The following is a 20,242-nucleotide window of genomic DNA, read 5'->3' on the forward strand; positions in this document are numbered from 1 at the left end:
AAGGGTACCAAGTATTGGAATCACCTCTGGCATTTTAGAAAATCCAGACCTTAAAAGTGATCTATTACTGCAGGAAAAAATATTTCTTTTTCGCTTATTTAGCTTAGTGTCTTTAAAACATCTTCTGTTAAGCAATGCCTGGACAGTGCTATGAGGTGCCCAGCTCTGCAAGCCACAGTGAATTCTGGGACAACTTTCCAGAAATGGCCTGTACATTATGAGTATCTTACAGCATGGAAAAGGTGTGGAGTTTCAGGTGATCAAATTTAGTTACAAAACAATGGGCCAGGACTCACAAGATTTGTTCTTTTACCAAAAACTATACGATTCACTGATAACAGAATCATGCAATGTAATCACAGTTCAGAAAGGATGCTACAAAACAGATAGCAACATTGCTGAAAAAGAAAAACCAAGCAAAATAAAAAGGAAGATTAAATGGTTAGAGAGCTGTTTTTTACATGCCAATCAATCTTGTCCTGATAAAACACAGGAAACTTCAGTGCCTGAAAACATTCTCCCAGCAAAAAGTGTCTGATGTGCTGATGAAGGCCTTTATCTCCTACTAACAACATGGAATATTAGAAAGATGCTATTAGAACATAAAGCAATCAAAGAGCTGGAGAGAAAGGGCTGACATTATTGTCAAACATATTTGAAATGTCTTGGAGTAAAGCAGCAGCCCTTGAAGAAAATGTAAAGCCTGCCCCTTTCTTATTTGCAAGAAATATCTGTGTCTGCTCTAGATTGTGTGCTGTGAATACTCCCACTGAAATCAACAGAGCGATCTGTACATCAAGCATAAGGAAACATCTTGTTAGAACTGGGGACTAGGGGCCTTCTTGGGGATCATGCAGTGTTTTGACCGAAAGACATGACATGTGGGAATCCTAGAAAACCTACATTTTCCATTTAAAAAAAAAAAAAAAATTAATTACTGAGAATTTGCTAACCAGTACCAACGACAAGGATTAAAACTAACAAATCATGTAAACATTCCACTGGGCGTGTCACACAGAAGCGCCTAAATGAGAAAAGCCAAACAATTCAATTTACATTGTGGAATTTTATTAGTAGGATTAGCCTCACTTTATTATATTTAAAGGGCTCGTGTTAAAACATTTAGGGCGTGATTGATGCTAAAAGTACTGGTAATATCATTTGAAATCGAAAGGATTTTCTGCTAAGCTGTCACTAAGAAAAGTTAAAAAAAACAGGGGAAAATATCACCACATTTAGAGGAAAGCAGTAAATACAACATGTAACATACTATTTATAAATCTTGGATGGAACTTACAGTGAACACTGTTCTTTTGCCCACAACAAAAGAGCCTTTGTAGCAGAGATCTTCCACCGTTCCTTAATTTTAGCACTTTTTTTAGCTGATCGGCTTGCCTTTGGAGAGGAGTCAACAGCACTTGAACAACCAAGCGAAGGCTGGTTGTAAGTACAAGCAAGTGTCCTGGCAAGTTCTTCAATCTATCAGAGATGATGGGAGAGTTCAATCAGGCTACAGTGAAAAATTACCAAGACACCAATGGCAGAAAACCACAGAGAATTAGAACGGACTCAATCACAGCTGCAATAGCAGTTCCCTGCCCCAAAGATCTTTTTTTATCTGTTCAACCTGAATTATTTCATGCTGAATTCCCATCTGTAAGTGATTTTTTGCCAGGAAATATTCACCCAAAGATTTCCATCCTATACTGCGGGGTACCAGCAATGGCACGGAAGGACCTTCTCACTCAATGTGCTTTTGTACTCCTCCTACCAGTGAAAGCAGCCTGTGGCAGCTGTGTTTTCTGCTGTCAACAGTGTCATGTATTAGGCACGCTCAGAGTTGGCCTGCTCACTCGGGGTGCAGGAAAACCTACTTAACAGACCTCAGAGATCTACATTTGGTTAGGGAAGCTTGGTTTAGGTAAAAAAATAATGCACAGGCTACGTGCAGCACAAGAATCTTCAGCACCAAAGTACCTTTACCAAGAAAAATGTGGGCTACAATGCTGTCAAACCATTTTGCTTCTTAGTGCTCTCCTAAGCTCCAGTCACCAGTTCACTCCCAGTGCACCTATGTTAATTCACTGCTGGGCTCTTGCTAGAAGACAGTTTGGGTCCATCATCCTCTATAGTCCTACAACATGATTAAAGCAAAGCCCTGTGTTTTCAAACCTCCCCATAACCTCATGCCACGCAAGATGCACGCTCAGTATCTTGTACAAGAAACATTACTATGATAGTCTTCGTGTTATTTCAGGCACCTGGTACTGAAAAAAATAATAAGCAAGAACTAAACATGGTGAGCACAGCCAACAATGAAGAGGGGGGCTGCCTCTGAAGGAGATGGATGTGAGCCACATTGCACTATTTGCTCTATTTGGAACTTAATCATTACAGGCCTTAGACAGAAAGGCAAAGTTTAGCCTATTTTTTAAATGGTTGCTTAAAAAAAACCCTCACTATCTTTCCTCCCTACCACTTGCAGCTAGGTACTGTTCATCAAGCTGTAATGCTATCATTGCATTGGTGAAGCAGCTCAGAGACACAGGCAAGACGCACTGCTGCCTGAACCATAACTTCAAGATGTCAGAAAATAATCTTCTGCTTTGTACTAATTCATCTCGTTTGGCAGCCACGTAAGTCAACACATTTTTGTGCTTTTTCCCCTCCACTAAAACTCTCTTACATCGCTGAAATACTTACATGAAAATGAAATATAATTGTCCAAATTAAGCCAAGCACAATGGAAGGGTTTCCTTCAATAATGTCAGCAACATGAATATTTATGAGCTTGAGCTAGGGGAAAAAAAAAAAGGATCATTGTTAACAAAGAAAATGTTCCACCAGCTAAACTGGCTTTAGTTGTGAATTTTGAAGTTAATACTCACTGATCTGCTCTTTAAAAATGTCAAAGCATTTTCTATGTTACTCCTGCACTGGAATGTATTAAATCCTTTTTCCCGTGGCTGTGAAGCAAAAAGAACAGGTTACATCTTCAGTTGTAAAAATTAATTTTCTTTTATATTTTGATAAGGGAAGTCCTGCAAAGACTCACAAATTACTTTGGATCAACTTGTTTCAGTGTGTTTCAGTGTCAGTGCTGTAAGATTAAGTTACCTGCAAATAGCTCTGTGACTCCAGAGGGATCATTCATATGGTTACAATTAACATCCAGAAATCTTTCCTGAATTTGATGAAGGATTGAGGTAATATTTTTATTACTCTGTCTTACCAGATGTTGACCTGAAAGCACTTCCAACAGATCCAAAAGCAAATGTCCTTGCTGTATGTCTGTATACAGGTCTGAGATAACAGAAGGAGGTGTGTGCTGCAAAATAAATTTCAATGCCTGTCACGCCATCTTTTGTCATTTTTAATTCAACACACTAGAGAACATCACAGATTACTCTGTTGTTAAAAAAAAATGTTTAGCATCCCTTATTTTTTCTATAAGCTGAAATATAAATCCTGCATCTAATCCTGCATCTAATCCTGCATCTAATCCTGCATCTTCTAACCCATTATTATGTTTGTCTATTATTCCCCCTTGCCCTGCCTCTGTTTTTATAAGAGTTATTTTAGGCCTCGTTTTCAAGTATTTATACTTTTCAAGGAGGTATGCGGCAAAAGACCCCAAAACTTTGAAAAAGGGAAAGTTAAGAAAAGTAGTTAATTAATATTTTGACTTCTTAATCAATGTACCCCAAGTACAAATTTTACTATATAGCTGAGTAACTAAACCCTCATTCTTTTCACCCACTGGTAGACAACACAAACCTACCCTGAGCTCAGCAGCTTCTGCTCAAGGAGAGACCAAAACAGGATTTTTTTTTAACCAAGCAAGTCAGAGCCCCAGCACATGCTGCATGAGCAGCTTTGTGAAAGCTTAAAGAGCACCTACACTACTGTGTGGTTTGTCTTCATACTTACCAGTCACTCAGATCATCCCATTCAACTCATGTTCTTGGATTGCATAATAGAATAATACTTAACACAGTAAAACAAATCATAAATACAGAACCTCATAAAACCCTGAGACGTGTGCCACAATCCAGCACAAGTATGTTTTACCACATCAGCAAGAAAGATAGTGTCATCTACTTACAAACTGCCTCTTACAAATGTCCTTGGATGATCACCAATACAATGCTGTTACATCTATTAAACAAATGCTTTCCAGGGGCTACTGTTTCCAGCCAGTGCCTAAAAATCTTCTATTAATTTTGGTTATTTCTAAAATTTGTAATCTCCATACAGCAAAAAGGCAAAAGGCATGTCTTCCCTAAAGAATCCCCTTCTTACCTTTGCTAATATTGAATTTATCCAGCTAGTGAAGGTTTTCTTCTGTGTAAACTCTCGTTGCTCTGGAAAAAAGAAAAGGAAAAAAGTCGTTAGTGGAAAAAATTATCTGGTTTTATTTCTCTTTCTCAAAAAGATAAATGGCATCCATCTCAAACCTAAGGTCTGTTCTTCCAGGTATTAAGATAGAATTTAATATTAGTTTTTCTTAACTCTTATGTCAGTGCTGACATTTTCTTGCTTGCAGAGATGATACTGCAAGGACCTTCACAACCATGGATGCAGCTAAGAACAACCAATGAAGGTTTTCTCAAAAGCTCAGCAAATGCAAACAGTGGTGTGAACACACCATCCTACAGAGCAATACGTCTAAGGATAACTTCATCCATTCGTAAATGTTCCTTGAAAGACTCAGAACAATCATCAGTGCAAGATCCATCTTGAGATTCAGGAAAAGCCATGCATGGAGTTGGGTGGTGAGACCAAGATGGAGGCTGGGGTTAGGTGATAAATGCAAATCTGTAGGTGAAGCCACACAAGGGGATGTCTCAGCTAACTGAAGGCTGGGGAGAGTTATTAGGCTGCCATCGGGGAATATACCCTCTAACCACATCTTTTTCAGTGCTGGGCCCTCCCTGGGGAATGCAGACCATGAATCTGGCCAAACAGGAGCACGCGGGATCTTAAAAAGGAGGGAGGAAGCAGGAAGGGCTTCAACTTGTGCTCCAGTAAAAAAATGGTGAAACGGGATTCAAAGTGTGACGTGGTTACGCCGAGATCCAGCTCTTCATCCAGATCCTGCAGGCTGGTACGTGGGGATAAACTACCAGTGAAAGGAGACAGGAAATCGTTTAAGCCCATGTTTCAAAAATCAGAACATTTAAACCACTTCCCACATCAGAGTAGAGATCAAGAGAAGGGAAAGCCTTTCTCCGCAGCTTGTGGGTAGCAGAAATGAAGAATAGTCCCCCAAATGATGAAGCAGATTGTGAGCAGCAGAGGCAGACAGACCAACTCCCCAGCCCCAGCCCCGGCCATGGCTAATGGATCAGATGACTCACCAGCCCATGCTCCCTCCCAAAAACCACCCCGTCCCCAAGACACACCACCACCAAAACCACACATCCCTGCTGGACGCCTGTATGCAGGTCTGAGATAACAGCAGGAGGTAATGGCCCCCAACATTACAGCCTTTCAGGCCTCACCGCTGTGCAGGTGCGGCTGCAAGACGCCATCCCAATGGCTCGTGGGAGCAGGCGTGAACACAAACTCCTTTTTCTCTCCCTTTCCACATTGGCTTTGACTGCAAGCATTTGGGTTGGCTTCCCAAAAAAACCAGGTCAAAATCAGTACACCCCCGCAAAGGGCCTGCCAGGAGCTGCAGAAGGCAGTTGTCCCCTCCCTCTTCCCCATCTGAATAAAAATCCAAAAGGCTGCACTGTTTTTTAATAGCCCAGACATTAAAAAGCATGTCAAATAGACTAATAACTGAGGGAGGACAAGATTATATGGTCAGGAGAGTTGATGTTTTCATCACCCAAACCACCATCTTTGGCCTGTGCCAGCTGCAGGGCTCTCCCAGCCTTTCCCTCTGGCGCTGAGGCAGACGCCATGTGTGGGTAAGGGCAGCTGCCCCAGGGTTCTGCCCGCAGTGCTCCTGCCTCTCATTGCAGGCAGTAGAGAAGCAAAGCCTGAGAGGTGGGAGAGGTGCGAAGCAGAGAGAAAGCAGGAGGCCCTCTCCTGCTGCACCGAGTGGCAGGAGGGGCTGCTTCGAGCAGCCATAAGCAGAGGATGGGGCTTTGGGTGCTGGGGTCATGGTGACACAGAGGCTCAGAGCTCCTGCATGCAGGGATTCAGATGGGATGGGATGCTGGCCCACCACCCTGCCGGGAGGAAAGGGGGGGGCGACGTGTGTCCCGCCCCACGGCCCCAGTGCAGCTCCCTGAGGAGTGGTGGGCGGTAGGGCAGTGTGCGTGGCCCAGGCCTGGAGGGAGATTGTGGACAAGGAGGCTGCGGGGGCACTCGCTGCCCACTTCCCAGCTGGGGTAAATCCTCCCACCCCGGGAGAGGCAGTGGGAGACTCTGAGCAGGCCATCAGCTTGCAAGAAGAAACAAATATGGGAGATGGGGTGGGAGTGAACGACCTCTTCTGCCTCTGAAAGCATGCTCTTCCACAAAAGATTAATGTCAAGGTAAGTTTGACATCATAAGGCAAGTGCAAGACTACTCAGCAATAGATATGTATGTATTTGTAGGCTGGGCAAGATGAAAGATACCAAAAATATCAAGCCCTTGGGGAGGAGGGGGAAAAATCCTGACTGTTCTGTCCATGAAAATGAAAATGCCACTCAGAGGAAAATGTCCCACAGTTTATTATGCTCTGGGAATTTGGCAAACACAAACCCCAGTCCTGGATGGCTTTTCATCATCCAAGACAGCCTGAAGGGCTTGCCGCACAGAGCTTCATCAGCTCCCGGAGCAGAGCAAGCCGCTTAAGGATAATGCAACCTCCTGCTTCTAACCCCACCGTCCGACCCACAGACCTCCTTCTGCATCACCAGGCTGGTGAGCGGCAAGAAAAACTTTCACGCATTACATGCGTCGGAGGGCTGTTTTGCATCCTGTAGCTAACACGTCTTTCAACAGTCCTCCTCTAATCTGTAATACTGTGATCCTGTCGGAGCATGAAACAGTCAATTTCTCCTGCTTGCTGGATTGTTTTATGCTTCTTTTTAAATATCACAGAGATCGTGATGAGCAGTAAGATAAGGGCAGTCTTAAAGGCACGGACAAAAATGCAATCTCAAAATTCTGTTTGGTTTGAGAAACAGAAAATAAGTGCAAACACGCCACAGAGACCAATCAACATGGCAATGCTCACAAGGAGGACATAAATAGCACGGAGATATTGGCTTCATGTTAGCACAGGACCCAACCACACCCCTTGGTTGAATACCCGTGCGGGAACCATTCCAATTACCTAATGAGTGATTATTGAGTAGCTGCACTCAATTTTATCAGGCAGGCAAGGCTGGTACTGCTGGCACTTGAAAAGGGACGGAAAACAAACAGTAACTACTCTGCCTGACGCCAGTGCCTCTTCCAGCTGTAGCTCTTGCCAAACACACACTACTGCTACTGATCTTGAGAACTTGCTTTTGGGGTTGGTTACAGAAAAATGGTTAGGAGAGGACATTTGGTCTTGCTTTGGTTGAATCTGTCCACATCAATGTGCACAGGCATTATGCAATATGGACTAGATATTGCAAGTGTTAATTCATGTGGGCAGCTCTCGGGCAAATGCCTCCCCCAGCGAAAGTACAAGGTGGTTATTTCACTGCATACACCTAAACACACCTTACACCCTCCTCTAGCTACAGCCGCTGCTAGTGCGGCTGTCGTTAGCACAACCCACCGGGCTGCCTTCCAAGCAGCCAAAGCCTCAGCTGCAATGTGGCTTATTTTCTTACCCAAATAAATAATAATTTAAAAAAAAAATCTCACTGTGAATCAGTAACAGAACTCCGTGCCTGCCAATATTTCCCCAGACTGTGGTGCAGCAGTCGCTCTGTTTCACGCAAGCCACACAACACACAGCTCAGTACAGCTGTGCTTCTGGCACCGCGGCAGGCAGCTGTATTGCAATTTTCAGGTCGAGTGTTTTTTCCCTCCCAGCTCCCCTCCCCCCCCGACTCTACTGCTCAGAGGCGCTAATGATTTAATGAAGCTCTCAAATTCTTATCTCTACCACGTGGTTAATTAATACGGATTTTTATTTTTATGGGGATGAATGGATTCTTTGTTAGGCCTTTTTATATAGGGCTCTAAGTGACCTTGGTTTTCTCTTGCCCTAGTTTTCAAAATGTCACTGACCCAGAATAAAAAAGCTATCAGAAAAACCTGATCATTTCCTTTACGTTGGGACAAAACTCACCAATCCAAAAAGAGAACAAACTAAGAACCTCCTAATCTGAAAACACCCAATATCTATCACGTTTCACCCTGTGTTTTAAAGCCAATCTTCAGAACAACTCTTTAGAGAGGAATAACACACAGAAGCAGCGTGTCACGTAGGCTAGCCAAAAATCAATACACGCTGCTGGACAATGACTGTTTCATCCAGTAATGAGCTATCAACAAGTGCTACAAACCAGACTAATCATTAAGGGCTGGAGCACAGGAGCACGGCAGGGACCACAGCGGTGCTGAACTCTCCCAGGAGGAAGAGGAGAGCTGGAGCTCTGCCAGCCACGGTTTTACTCTCAGCCTTCCTTTAATGGTGATACAGAAAAGCCAGACTTAAAATTAATCTCCTCTCCTCTGTTGCCTCCCTTCCCAAGGTCGGAGACGGCAGCTCACAGGAAAGCACCGTCTCCTCCCTCAGCAGGGAGTTGGGGGAAGCAAACCCTGGCAGAACAGATGTAGCCTGCCTGTCCACGCTCATCAAACAACGTCACCAAACAGCAAAGAGGTTTTCTTCTAATCGCAAGGACTGGTGCGTCGCTGCCAGCAAACCATTTACAACTGTGAGGCTTTTCTTTTTTTTTTTTAAACAATTATTTGAAATTAATGACTGCAAGCTTGTCTGTCATCTTCTCATCTCTGTTTCACCAGAAGGAATTGTCTCTCGTGTACGATATTTTTATATCTTCCTTTCACCATTCAGGTCAGCTGAGGCTACATCTACATTAGCAAGCAGTGCAGCTCAACAGGAACAGATCAGCAGAGCAAAAGAGCTGGTGTTCAGGACACAGAATATCCACCACGTGTGTAGGGATGAAATGTTGTGTTGGGGTACCTCTGGCCTGAATGCCCACAGCCAGCCGCGGTACCTTCATGAAGCATTTATTTCAGTTTCATCCAAAATAACCATTGCCACACTCCCTGAAAGCTCAGCAAAATGAACCAAAGCATGGTCAGCAGGGACAGCTGGGAGAGCTCCTTCAAGACAGCACCACGATATGAACTAAACCACCAAGCCGGTACATGCTGTAAAGGAGAGAATGTAGCAGAAGAAGTGCCAAGTACTTGCCAACCCAGGGAGAGAGCGAGCAATTTACCCGTGAGCCCTTTATATAGTCCCTTCCTTTCCACCCAGTAACAGAGTTTCATTTTCTGCAGACAGGAAAGCAGTGAAAAGTGTTATTTCCAGCATTTATTGTTCAGCAACATGGTGCTAACCAATTAAAAAAAAAACATAGCATTTTTTGTTAAGACTAAGAAGTTTATCCAAAGCCCAGTGACGGTGATGAAAATATTTCTACAGGAATGGGTCTTTTCAAATCCAAATATCAAATAAATATTAACTAATTAACTACTAGCATGTCTGTGCGGCAAGTGGGAACTTTCCTTTCTACACTATTCCTTTCAACTTCCTATTCCTTTGGAAAGCAAATTATCCAATTTACCAAAAGTGGTGCTGACTCAGGAAGCCTGTTCACACTGAGCTTTGCTCTCCCAGCTTTCTTAAACACTTTTACTCTTCTCATTGCCAAGATCCCGGAGCAGCTCTGCTCTGAAACACCACTGGCTTTACTGCCATAGCAGCCCATGAAGGGAGGCACTGCAATACTTGGGGGCATAGAGAGAGGTTGCAGGTTAAATTCTTAAAGGTACCAAGTCTCATCATTTAGATCGCAACATACTTTTAAAGATAAGGGCTTAAGCAGCTTACCTAACATTTTAAAGAAAAACATAAATGGCCTTCAGTGCCCTATACAGGGCCATCCACTCCTTAGGCATTTTAATGCCAATTTTTAACCAGTTATGCACCCGATAATGCCTTTAGAAATGGAAATTTATCTAGCAGAGAACATATTTATACAACTATACAATCTATTTCATTAGGCATGCAACACAGACAAAAATACCCATGACTGATTTTTTTTAGGCAGTCTCATGTGTCAGTTGCCTCTCCAGTGCCATCAGCCCCATCACATGCCACAAAGCCACGCAGTTAGGGGAACTGCGGACCAGCTCCTCACCCGGGCAGCAAAAATGGCATAAATTTCAGTGCAGCTCCTATGAGAGCTTTTCAATTTGTAAAAGTCACCCTTGAAAAATCATAATAAACATGTAATGGACTTTTTTGATCATTCTGGTTAAAGAAAAGAAAGTGTAACCTTAATAACATACTGGCCCCAACAGATGAGGCATAAAGGTAGAACAAAAAATAATGCTGGGTAAGAATTAGTAGTCTACCTGACCCCTGGATGAATTAAGTGGGTCTTGGAGAAATATCCCCCTTTACTCGGAGATGAGTGCAATCTGCTGCAAGCTGCACAACAAAATCTATCCATACATGTCACTGTATTTTCAATTTCACTTGAAGAGAAATCATTCATAAAGGATTAGACATAACTGCATGAAAATAGTGTAATTCATTCAGTTTTAGCAGCCACATTCTTATATGGTCATCCTTTGGGTTACAGTAATAAACAGTAACATACACATTAATAAGCAGAGCCAAAAATTAAGACCCCTGCAGTTAATTAAACAGTGAAAGAGTAAGTACATGCCCCAAACTCCGAGAGCTAAAACTCACTCTCTTGTGTCTGAATTAGCCTAGCACGCATGGAAAGAAAAGGGAAATCAGAGTTCTGCTTAGGCTTGGTGGGAAACACCACACATAGAGCATGTTTGCTGTCCTAGGGAAGAAAGGGGAAGGACTTGTGCATGGGAGGGAAAGGGGAGGTTGGATCCACCCACAGGTAAACAGATTTACACCCCGAAAGCAAAAAATATTCCTGCTCCAGAGCACCACAAACCCTGCTCAGTTTCTGCTGTAGCCACCCATCCGCAAGTGGCTGCACATTCCCCTCGCTGCAATCCTGCGCTCAGGCTCATCAGCAAAGAGCAGTCCTGTCTCCAACAGTTCCCAAAACATTGCCACGAGGCCCTTCTCTTATCAAAGGAGGGGACGTGCCTCCTCATTTCAGGTAGCTGAAAACAATTTTGGACCCTGACTGTGCCTCTTCCATTTACAGAAGGGCGAGTGCCAGCCTGGCCCCCTCCATGGGGTAACGCAGTGCTGGGAGGCAAGCTATGGGGCGAGGAGACAGAGGACAGGGCTCCTGCGTTGTTCCTCCCGTGCTCATTGCCAGCCCAGCCCCGAGCTCCTGCCTGCTCCCTCCATAGCAAAACTGACTTCAGGTTTCAAAGATGGTCCATGCTGCAATGGAGCATCTCCCTGGCAAGCATCCTCTGTTCACCAAAATGTTTGCGGCCTGTCTGGCAGGAGAAACCCTTCCCTTAAATATTTCCTCATAGGATATATCCCTAATAGGTCCAGCTCCAGGCTTTTCACCTGCACTTTTAGGTGGCTCTGCAAGGACACAAAAGAGCTTTGCAGCTGCTGTAAGGTTTCTCATGCTGCATGAGAAAACTGGGAGAGAGGTGCTGGAGGATAGGGCACAGATAATGTTGATCTTATTGTGATCTAATTTTATTATAACATCTGGGACAGAGGGAAGGAAAAAATAACAGGAAAAAAAAAGGAGCCCAAGTCCCGACGTCATGCAATTTCACAGCAATTACAATTTTCTTGGCAAGGAGGGTGGAGGATGACTATTACGGTTTTGGTTGTGGAAATCAGCTTGAAAACTGGAAAAGGTTAAAGAACAATATATAAATCTGAAAAGATACATATATAAGGGTTTATATTCTTGCAGGTCTTTACTTCAGCCTCATGGTTTTGTGGCTAGCTTCATCATTTGAAAATGTCTGGAGATGGGAACATTAGAAACGATATTGCTTCATTTCTTTAACTACTTTCTTCATGTTTTTCAAGCTTCATTAATTCTCCTTAAAATATTTAGCTGAAAAGAAAGACTCCCTGATAACAAAGTTACATTTTAACCAATTTTCCAGTGACTTTCTTGACTGCCTCTTCTAGGCCAGACACTATGAAGCGAAGTGAATGTTCATTCTTCAACACTCTTCTACCTAAAACCCCACTAACAGAAATTCCACTAAAGCAGGTTTTTACAATATTAAGCCACTGGCATTAATTTAATAGGATTTGTACAATAATTAGAGCTACTAAGTAGTAACCTCTCTACTAATTATTTTAAGGAGGTTGTTCTTCCCCTCTTTCTTTCTTTTTCTTCCCAAAAGTGCTGTCCTCCTCACAGAAGATTGTGACTTAAATCACAGTCAAACATACCTAAAATGTTTGGGTTTATACATGGTCGGGAAGAAAAAAACAGCTACCCATTTTGTTACATTTTTTAGGCATATAACTTCACAAAGTTACATGATCAAACCAATTGGCTCAAGAAGTTGATCTTGCCCTAATAAACCAGACTAGACAAGGGCTCTATCACCACCAGATGCCTTTCAGGAAAAACACAAGATTGGATCACAAAGAATTTAAAAGTAGAATAAAATATGAGCAATCCAGACCAGATCTGACTCATACTTTTTTCTTCTGTGCCAACTATTTATGCGTATCTCACCGTGTGTTATACAATGCTGGACATACTCTTTGAAGCTATACCTTAACAATTTGAAAAGCAGATCATAAGCAGTTTTACATCCATCTTTGCTCACCCAAAATGTAAGATGCTTTTCTAATAGTTATAAGCAGCCATTCCTTGAATCTGAGACATCTCCAAAACTTCCTCAGGTGAACCGGAAGATTTCAAGTAATCAATGCCTCTGGCTGCTTTGCAAATCTCATCCCAAGATTCCTACTATTGAAAAAAAAACTTTTCCTTGAGTGATCCTATTATTCTTATTTCACCTTTGCTACCACAGATCTGCAGGTAGAGTTACTAAGGGTTTCTATATGTCATGCCAGGAAATGTGTCTTCAGTGCTTCATCACAGCTGTGTCGCAATTTGCTTGTTTGACCCAGAGCAGATGCTCCAGCTTCACAGCTCCATACACAGGACGTGTTTGTACCATTTGTTGCACCTTTAATCTTTACCAAAATTGCCAATGTAACTTTTAAGGGATGCCTCCAGATGTTTTACAACAGTCAGGCACATACAGCCTGGCCCCAGGTTTGCAGTGTGTTCATTTCAGCAGAATCTAGGAGCTCAAATTATTACAGCAAAGAAATATAATCATTTTAATAAGCAGGGCTCTTCCACTGAGATATTGACCAAAAAACCCAACTGTTATTCAGCACATAAACACATTTCTCAGAAAACAGCATGAGTATTATTTCAAAATAAACCCCTATTCTAAAAATCACATGTAACTATTTCAGTACCCTCTGCCTTAAAGCTAGCATTTTCCAAACCCATTTCAGACAACGGCCACCTCACTCCTTCTTCCGAAGGCTGTTTGACTGGCACAACAAATGTGTGTCTGACAAGCTGTGCTTGGTGCAATAGTCAGACTAGGTCCTGTCTGCTAGGAGTTTTGCCTTCCTTTCCTGAAAATGTAATACTGAAGCAAAAGGGAAGAAAATTCACCATTAAAGAGGTTTGGCTTTGGACCACTGTTAACACTCACTCATCGAAACGCATGGCTTCAATGACAACATTAGTGCAAATACGGATTGTAAAAGTGACTTGGCAGAATATTCTTTTGCACCATCTGTTTTAAACATATTTTCTCTCAACAGAGCACCATAGTAATTTCTTTGCAAGTGAGCTAAAAGGAAATCGCTCTGTGGAAACACGACTTAGTCCATCCGTTCTAGAATAACCAGGCTCTAAACACATCAGAAACGGGCTTTCCAGCAGTGCTAGTCCTGCTGCCTGGAATGTTTTCATGACATGTTTAGAGGAAAATCAGCCTTCACAGGAAATTCTTATAGAAGAAAATTCAACACATGAGTAAGAAAAACCCAGAAAGCCTATCTGAGAGGCCAGCTCTGATGCACTAATTATCACTTAACTGTCCAGGTAGCTGCCGTTAAAATGGAACAATTAAAAATCAGCCAGTGAGTGCTTCCTTAACAAGTTATAACTCATTGCAAGTAAGGATGAAAGACTCTGACCTGTAAGAAATTTGTTTAGAAGCCACAAAAATTTTCTAGTTGTTTTGGCCACAAGCTATCTTTCTACACGTGCAGGGGATATAGCAGTAAGAACAGAAAAACAAACAACAAAATAACATAAAGTAGTACTGTAGTTAATAGCCTCATTAAGACAGCTTTATGCAACCACCTAATTGTCAGCAAATTGAAAAGGAAACTAATGAAATGGCATAACTGTTTTCATGCAGGTGGTTCCCTTGAAAACAGTTTACAGTAACATGTATTCTGAGTAACACAGCGTAAGAACCAGTGAGCGCATCTGTACCAAAAAAGGCAACAGCTCTGAAAATACCATGAGAAAGCACTACGAAAGCTGTTATCTTTCGTTGTACTGCTGAAGTGTCTCTCATGAAACACAGAAACATCTGCAGAGAAGCACAGGCATAAACTAACGACACTGATCATAATGCTAGTTTTAACGGGTTTCTCAGAATACCCTTCAACTTGTGCACAGTCACAGATTTTTGCCAAAAATTTACACTAAAAAGGTGCAGAAACCTACAGTAACTTACCTTGCAGCGATAGATAGAGATCATCTATTTCGGAGGAAGCCTGCTCCTCTGTTGAGGGAGATGACTGCATTGATGCCATATTAAATCCTATGGAGATTCTTTAATCAATTTCCAAACTGAAATTACAAAAGAAAAAAAAGAAGAAGAAAATCAGTATGGTTTTACATTAAAACTGATGATATCAAAGACACCTAAGTGCATGCAGAGACATGTGTTTTCGTTTGGGTTTTCTTCCCATGATAGGCTGTTTCCTTAGCTCGTACAGAATAAAGCAAAGTTCCTACTGCGTGAATCCAAGTTTTGGTCCCTTGTCTCTTTTCTAACGTGGCCGGCAGTACTCTGCAACACAAACCACGGATCCCAGTCTGCCTGGCCATGAAAACAGAAGGATTAGGAAAATTCAAAGACAGTTGCTTTCTTTGAGAAAGCCAGGTTGACAAAGGCTCACAGTGCCTTCTGTAGATTTGTTGCTGCCAAAACGCAAAGGTTTTCTTTAAATCTTTGTACTTTTCAGATAGCCCTTCCCATCCAGGTTAATTGTTGTGGAATGGAAACAATTTAGGCAGAATCTGCAAAGATTAAGATGAAATGAAAAGGCAGTGGTTATCATACGAGAATAACCACAACTGCTGTCTCTGTCTGGTACCTTTGTTACTCCTCATCCCCCATGAAGGACTTTCTTTTTCCAACTTCTCCATTTTCCTCTCCCTAGATACCTCCTCTAGCTCTAATGCAACTTCAGTGAACGACATGCTGTATCTTTCTTAAAAGCCTAACGTTGTTTCTGGTACTGCAGTAGCTATATTGTTCAATTTGCCACTGTAGAAAAAACTGGATACTTAGATACAGGCTCATTTTTATCAAGAACTTACAAGTTAAACAAATTCAAAAAGAAATAAAGCTGAAAATTAAATAGGGGCTCACCTTAAGAAGGTTTGTTGCCTAAATAACTGTAACCTTTTCATCAGAAGTACTAGGATTTACACACCACATATTAATAACTCATCTACCAAGTATATGTCAAAATAAAGGGCGTGAATAGATGAGTAAGGAAATACAACATTAAAGAACACCAGAGAAATTTTTACATTCAGTCCCTTGTGCATATGAATCATGAGGCAGCCTGTGTTTACTCCACTATATACTGTTTTTCCTCGCTCCCTTGCTCACTCACTGCACAGAAAGGACAACATGCGTTTAATGAGGAGCTATTCGGTCTTTGGTTTTCCTCACCCTGAACAATGCGTGTCCTTGTGCTTTATCCAAGAGCTGCTCTGATGACAGGATTATTAAGTCCTCACAAGATTTTCTATGGCACTCATCACCCCGCCATCTGAACGCTTCACAAACATCAATCAATTCCACGTGAGATCAGGGGTTATTGACCACATTTAGGATCACAGAACGGTTTGGGTTGGAAGGGACATTTAAAGATCACCTAGTCCAACCCCCCTGCCGTGGGACATTGTTTTCCCGACAACGAGCAAAGGCACAGAGAGAATACGCAGGGGAAAAAAGTTGCTAATCTGACTCTGGTTTTCCAGAGAAATAGATATTAGTTCATATGGCCAAAGCACTGATTCCAACCACTGCAGTGAGCACGCAGCATTTCTGCAAGTCACCAACAATTTACAACTAAAACTCAAGGCACCAGATTCAAGAAAGGGGAGTCCCAGCTGGGGCAGGTAAAGATGAGACCTATCTAGATAATCAGAGAAAAGGAAAAAATATTTTACGAAAGTTTGGCTTGCTTAGCCTAGCAAAAAGAGGAGGAAAAGGAGTATTTGATCACTGGCAGGCACAAGAACAAGATGATATAAACAAACCTTGCCTTGAGATTAGGATGGAAATCAGAAGATTTCTAAACACTGAGTTCTAACAAAGCCTCCCAATACAGGCAGCTGGCACAAAGGCTTTATGTGATTTTAAGATTGGAACTGGTCAGAAATATACAACATAAAGCAGTGGCCTTTATTAAAGGACACTTGGACTTCCAACCCTGGAGAGCTCTCAGAGATCCTCTGTTGCTGAGCTAGAAGCATGAGTCTCAAGTCAGGCAACCAAAAAATAACTGCACTGTTATCTGCCACTGATAAACCCCGGGGTTTAAGAGCCAGGGCTAGCATCTTGCAGGAACCGAGCGAGGGCAGGGGCTGAGCAAGAATCCAGTTCTCCCAACAGCACTGCCTACGCCCAAGGCAATGCAATCTTTCCTGGGAAACTCCTTCCTTTTTCTCTCAAGATCAAGCAATACAAAACCAAAGTCTAAAAATGCAAAATGTCAGGTGGCCTTAATATCTTTTGGGTATCACTGTATGTCTTGAATTTGATTTTGTGATTGCCACCTTGAAGGCTACTAAGTCAGCAACGAGATCCAAATGGGGAGTATGTAAGCAAAATCCAAACTACATCATCTGATCTGTTGCTTTTTGCACTCAGGACAGAGGGAGAGTTAGCTGCATTCCCTCCACCTTGAATTTTCCAGTGGCCAACTGCCTTCAGAGATATTTAAGAAATAGTAAATACAGGCAATGGCGAATTAACAGGAGAAATCACTGAGTCTGCCTGAATTTGGACCTAAGGTTATAACTCAAACTGGGTGTCCATGTAAAGGAAGAGGAATGGGACTAGAAGCGCACGCGTAGACACCCACCCTTGCTGCATCAGCATAACCTACAAGCAAGGCATCCCCAAAACTATGTACGTATGTATGCTCCTGTGGTTCTGGGACATGCACTCAATATCAGTGGCAATGCATGCTCTTTTCTCTTTAACAAGTTTATTCTCTTTTTTTTTTTTCATTTTATTTTAAACTAAACACTATTTAAGGATTTTCTTTTAAAGGCACAAATGCAGCACAAAATCCCCAAACAGTGAAAATATCTGTTCAACTTTAATGCATCCAGATTTGAGATGGTGACATTGATGGAGCGAAGTCATGTTCACTTAACCTGGAAGATGCTAAAGTCATTGGGAGCATAGTCCACAGAAATGGAACTGGATTTGGCATTAAAATTCCTCTATAATAACAGGAAAATATGCAAGAGCCATGAACAGCATTAGCGGAAGCTTCATAAACAAAACAAAACACATTTTCAACCTTTCTGTGACTGTTCCTCCTGTGTCTCCCTCCCTTGCCAGCTACAGCAACCACACAGTACGCAGTGTCTCCTTTTATGTGCTTGCACTGCACTTCATGTGATGGGACCCCAACCTCTGTTCAGATCTCTAAGCATGAAACTAGTTGAAGTCAATAAAACTTTCAGGATTTTAAAGCGGAAAGTATGTTAAGCTTTAAAGCATTAATTAACTTTGTTATGTTCTTAATTAACTTAAATTATGGCACATGATCATAAAACACGTATAAATGAAAGAAAACATATGCTCCTGTTTTCTTTTAAGGTCAAATTAAGGTCTCCTTCCCAAAAGAATGAGATTTTTTAAAATGTTTTTTTAAAAAAACCACAGAAATCCACTCAACAAATCCACAGCGCAGGTTATAAAAATGTGCAGCTAATACAAGGTAAGTGAATGCTAAAGCTTTCATGTCCCTCTGTTCACCATCCAACACAGCACATACATTTCACCCTGCCCTACCCCAACAAAAGACTCCACAGCTGCTTTGGAAGGGAGACGCACACACGGTCTTGGAGGACATACCTGCAAGGATTAGTATTCTTTAAAAGATTGTCTGAGAAGGGATTATACAGGGACAATATGCTAGTCCCTTTGCCCTCTTCCCCCCCCCCCCCCGAATTTTATTCAAATAAAGCATATTAAGTGTAATTATAGCATATCAACCTCTGAAGAGTCTAAAACCGTCAAGGTATCGGTAAGATTGCTTAGCAATGCTTTATATAGGTGTTAGGAACAATCAACTTTTCTAATTCATATTTAAGTTGATTATTTTGTATCATAACAACAAACCTGCAGTGCTAAACCGAATCCTTAATTTCCATGAAATGCTGGACAACTATGAAATATATACCCATAGTGTTGAAAATATATCCAATGCTTTCAAATGACACCATGCCTTTTCACTGGGGATAAAACCAGAGGGGGAAAAAACGACCTTGTCTCCCTCTTTCTGGAGAGTCTGGCATTAATACAGGAAAGCATTCAACTGCTTACACCTTGTGATACCCTGTGAAATAACCTGTTAAGTATCACAGAGCCAAAGAGGGAGTTCCAGGTACGCTGGGACTTTGTTTCCAATGGATTTATTTCCTGCTGATTAACTGCGCACTTGCAGCCCAGAAAGCCAACGGTGTCCTGGGCTGCATCAAAAGCAGTGTGACCAGCAGGTCGAGGGAGGTGATCCTGCCCCTCTGCTCCCGTGAGACCCCACCTGCACTACTGCATCCAGCTCTGGGGGCCCCAGTACAAGAAAGCCATGGAGCTGTTGGAGCGAGTCCAGAGGAGACCACGAAGCTGATCAGAGGGATGGAGCACCTCTCCTATGAGGACAGGCTGAGAGAGTTGGGGTTGTTCAGCCTGGAGAAGAGAAGGCTCTGGGGAGATCTAATTGTGGCCTTCCAGTACCTGAAGGGGCCTACAGGAAAAATGGCGAGGGACTGTTTATGAGGGAGTGTAGTGACAGGACAAGAGGTAATGGGTTTAAGCTAAAAGAGGGGAGATTTAGATTAGATATTAGGAAGAATTCTTTACTGTGAGGGTGGTGAGGCACTGGAACAGCTTACCCAGAGAAGCTGTGGATGCCCCATCCCTGGAAGTGTTCAAGGCCAGGTTGGATGGGGCTTTGGGCAATCTGGTCTAGTGGAGGGTGTCCCTGCCCATGGCAGGGGGGTTGGAACTAGATGGGCTTTGAGGTCCCTTCCAACCCAAACCATTCTATGACATGATTCTATGAACTTAGGTGAATTGGACCAAAGCTGCTGTGTGAGCTCATCTTCTCTTCAGCATGGGAGAAGTCACACAAGAAAGATGCATTACAAATATCCTCGAGAGAAAAGCTTTCCACTGGTGTTCTCCAAAGCAGTAAATTCTTGACCACCTGGGCTCAATCTGCAGCTCAAATGGTTCAACAAAAGCTTCTCCTGTGATAAGGGCACTACTCATAAGACTCAAACCCAGGTTTTCCTCTAGTGGGTATCGGTAGAGTACTTTGTCCCTTCTCTCTCTAGCTGTTCTCACAGTGGGCACCTAAAAACATAGGTGGAAATTAGATCAGCACAGTCATATCACGTAATTTCAATTTAACTTCCTTGGAATCTCTCTTCCCAAATTCAGCTGAAATTAGCCAGCAGGTGTGTTGGGTTTTGTGTGGCAAGGTTTTGGTAGCGGGACGGGCTACAGGGGTGGCTTCTGTGAGAAGCTGCCAGAAGCTTCCCCTGTGTCTGACAGAGCCAATGCCAGCCGGCTCCAAGATGGATCCGCCCCTGGCCAAGGCCAAGCCAATCAGCGCCTCTGTGATAACATA

General features: G+C 42.5%; 1 protein-coding gene across 6 annotated transcripts in view; it reads right to left on the bottom strand.

The window, feature by feature from the left end:
- The window catches only part of SYNE2 (spectrin repeat containing nuclear envelope protein 2), a 201,830-nt gene that overhangs the window by 163,181 nt on the left and 18,407 nt on the right, over positions 1-20,242 (bottom strand). For all 6 annotated transcript variants that reach the window (XM_054825951.1, XM_054825955.1, XM_054825950.1 and 3 more), the window contains exons 2-7: positions 14,803-14,918; positions 4,303-4,364; positions 3,233-3,328; positions 2,889-2,966; positions 2,704-2,796; positions 1,298-1,479 (exon numbers count right to left, since the gene is read on the bottom strand). In XM_054825951.1, the coding sequence (XP_054681926.1) occupies positions 1,298-1,479; positions 2,704-2,796; positions 2,889-2,966; positions 3,233-3,328; positions 4,303-4,364; positions 14,803-14,881 (590 nt within the window). In that variant the 5' untranslated portion in view covers positions 14,882-14,918. The remainder of the gene's footprint in view (positions 1-1,297; positions 1,480-2,703; positions 2,797-2,888; positions 2,967-3,232; positions 3,329-4,302; positions 4,365-14,802; positions 14,919-20,242) is intronic.

Source organism: Grus americana, chromosome 5, assembly GCF_028858705.1.
Source record: "Grus americana isolate bGruAme1 chromosome 5, bGruAme1.mat, whole genome shotgun sequence".
In the NCBI taxonomy this organism is placed as follows: Eukaryota; Metazoa; Chordata; class Aves; order Gruiformes; family Gruidae; genus Grus; species Grus americana.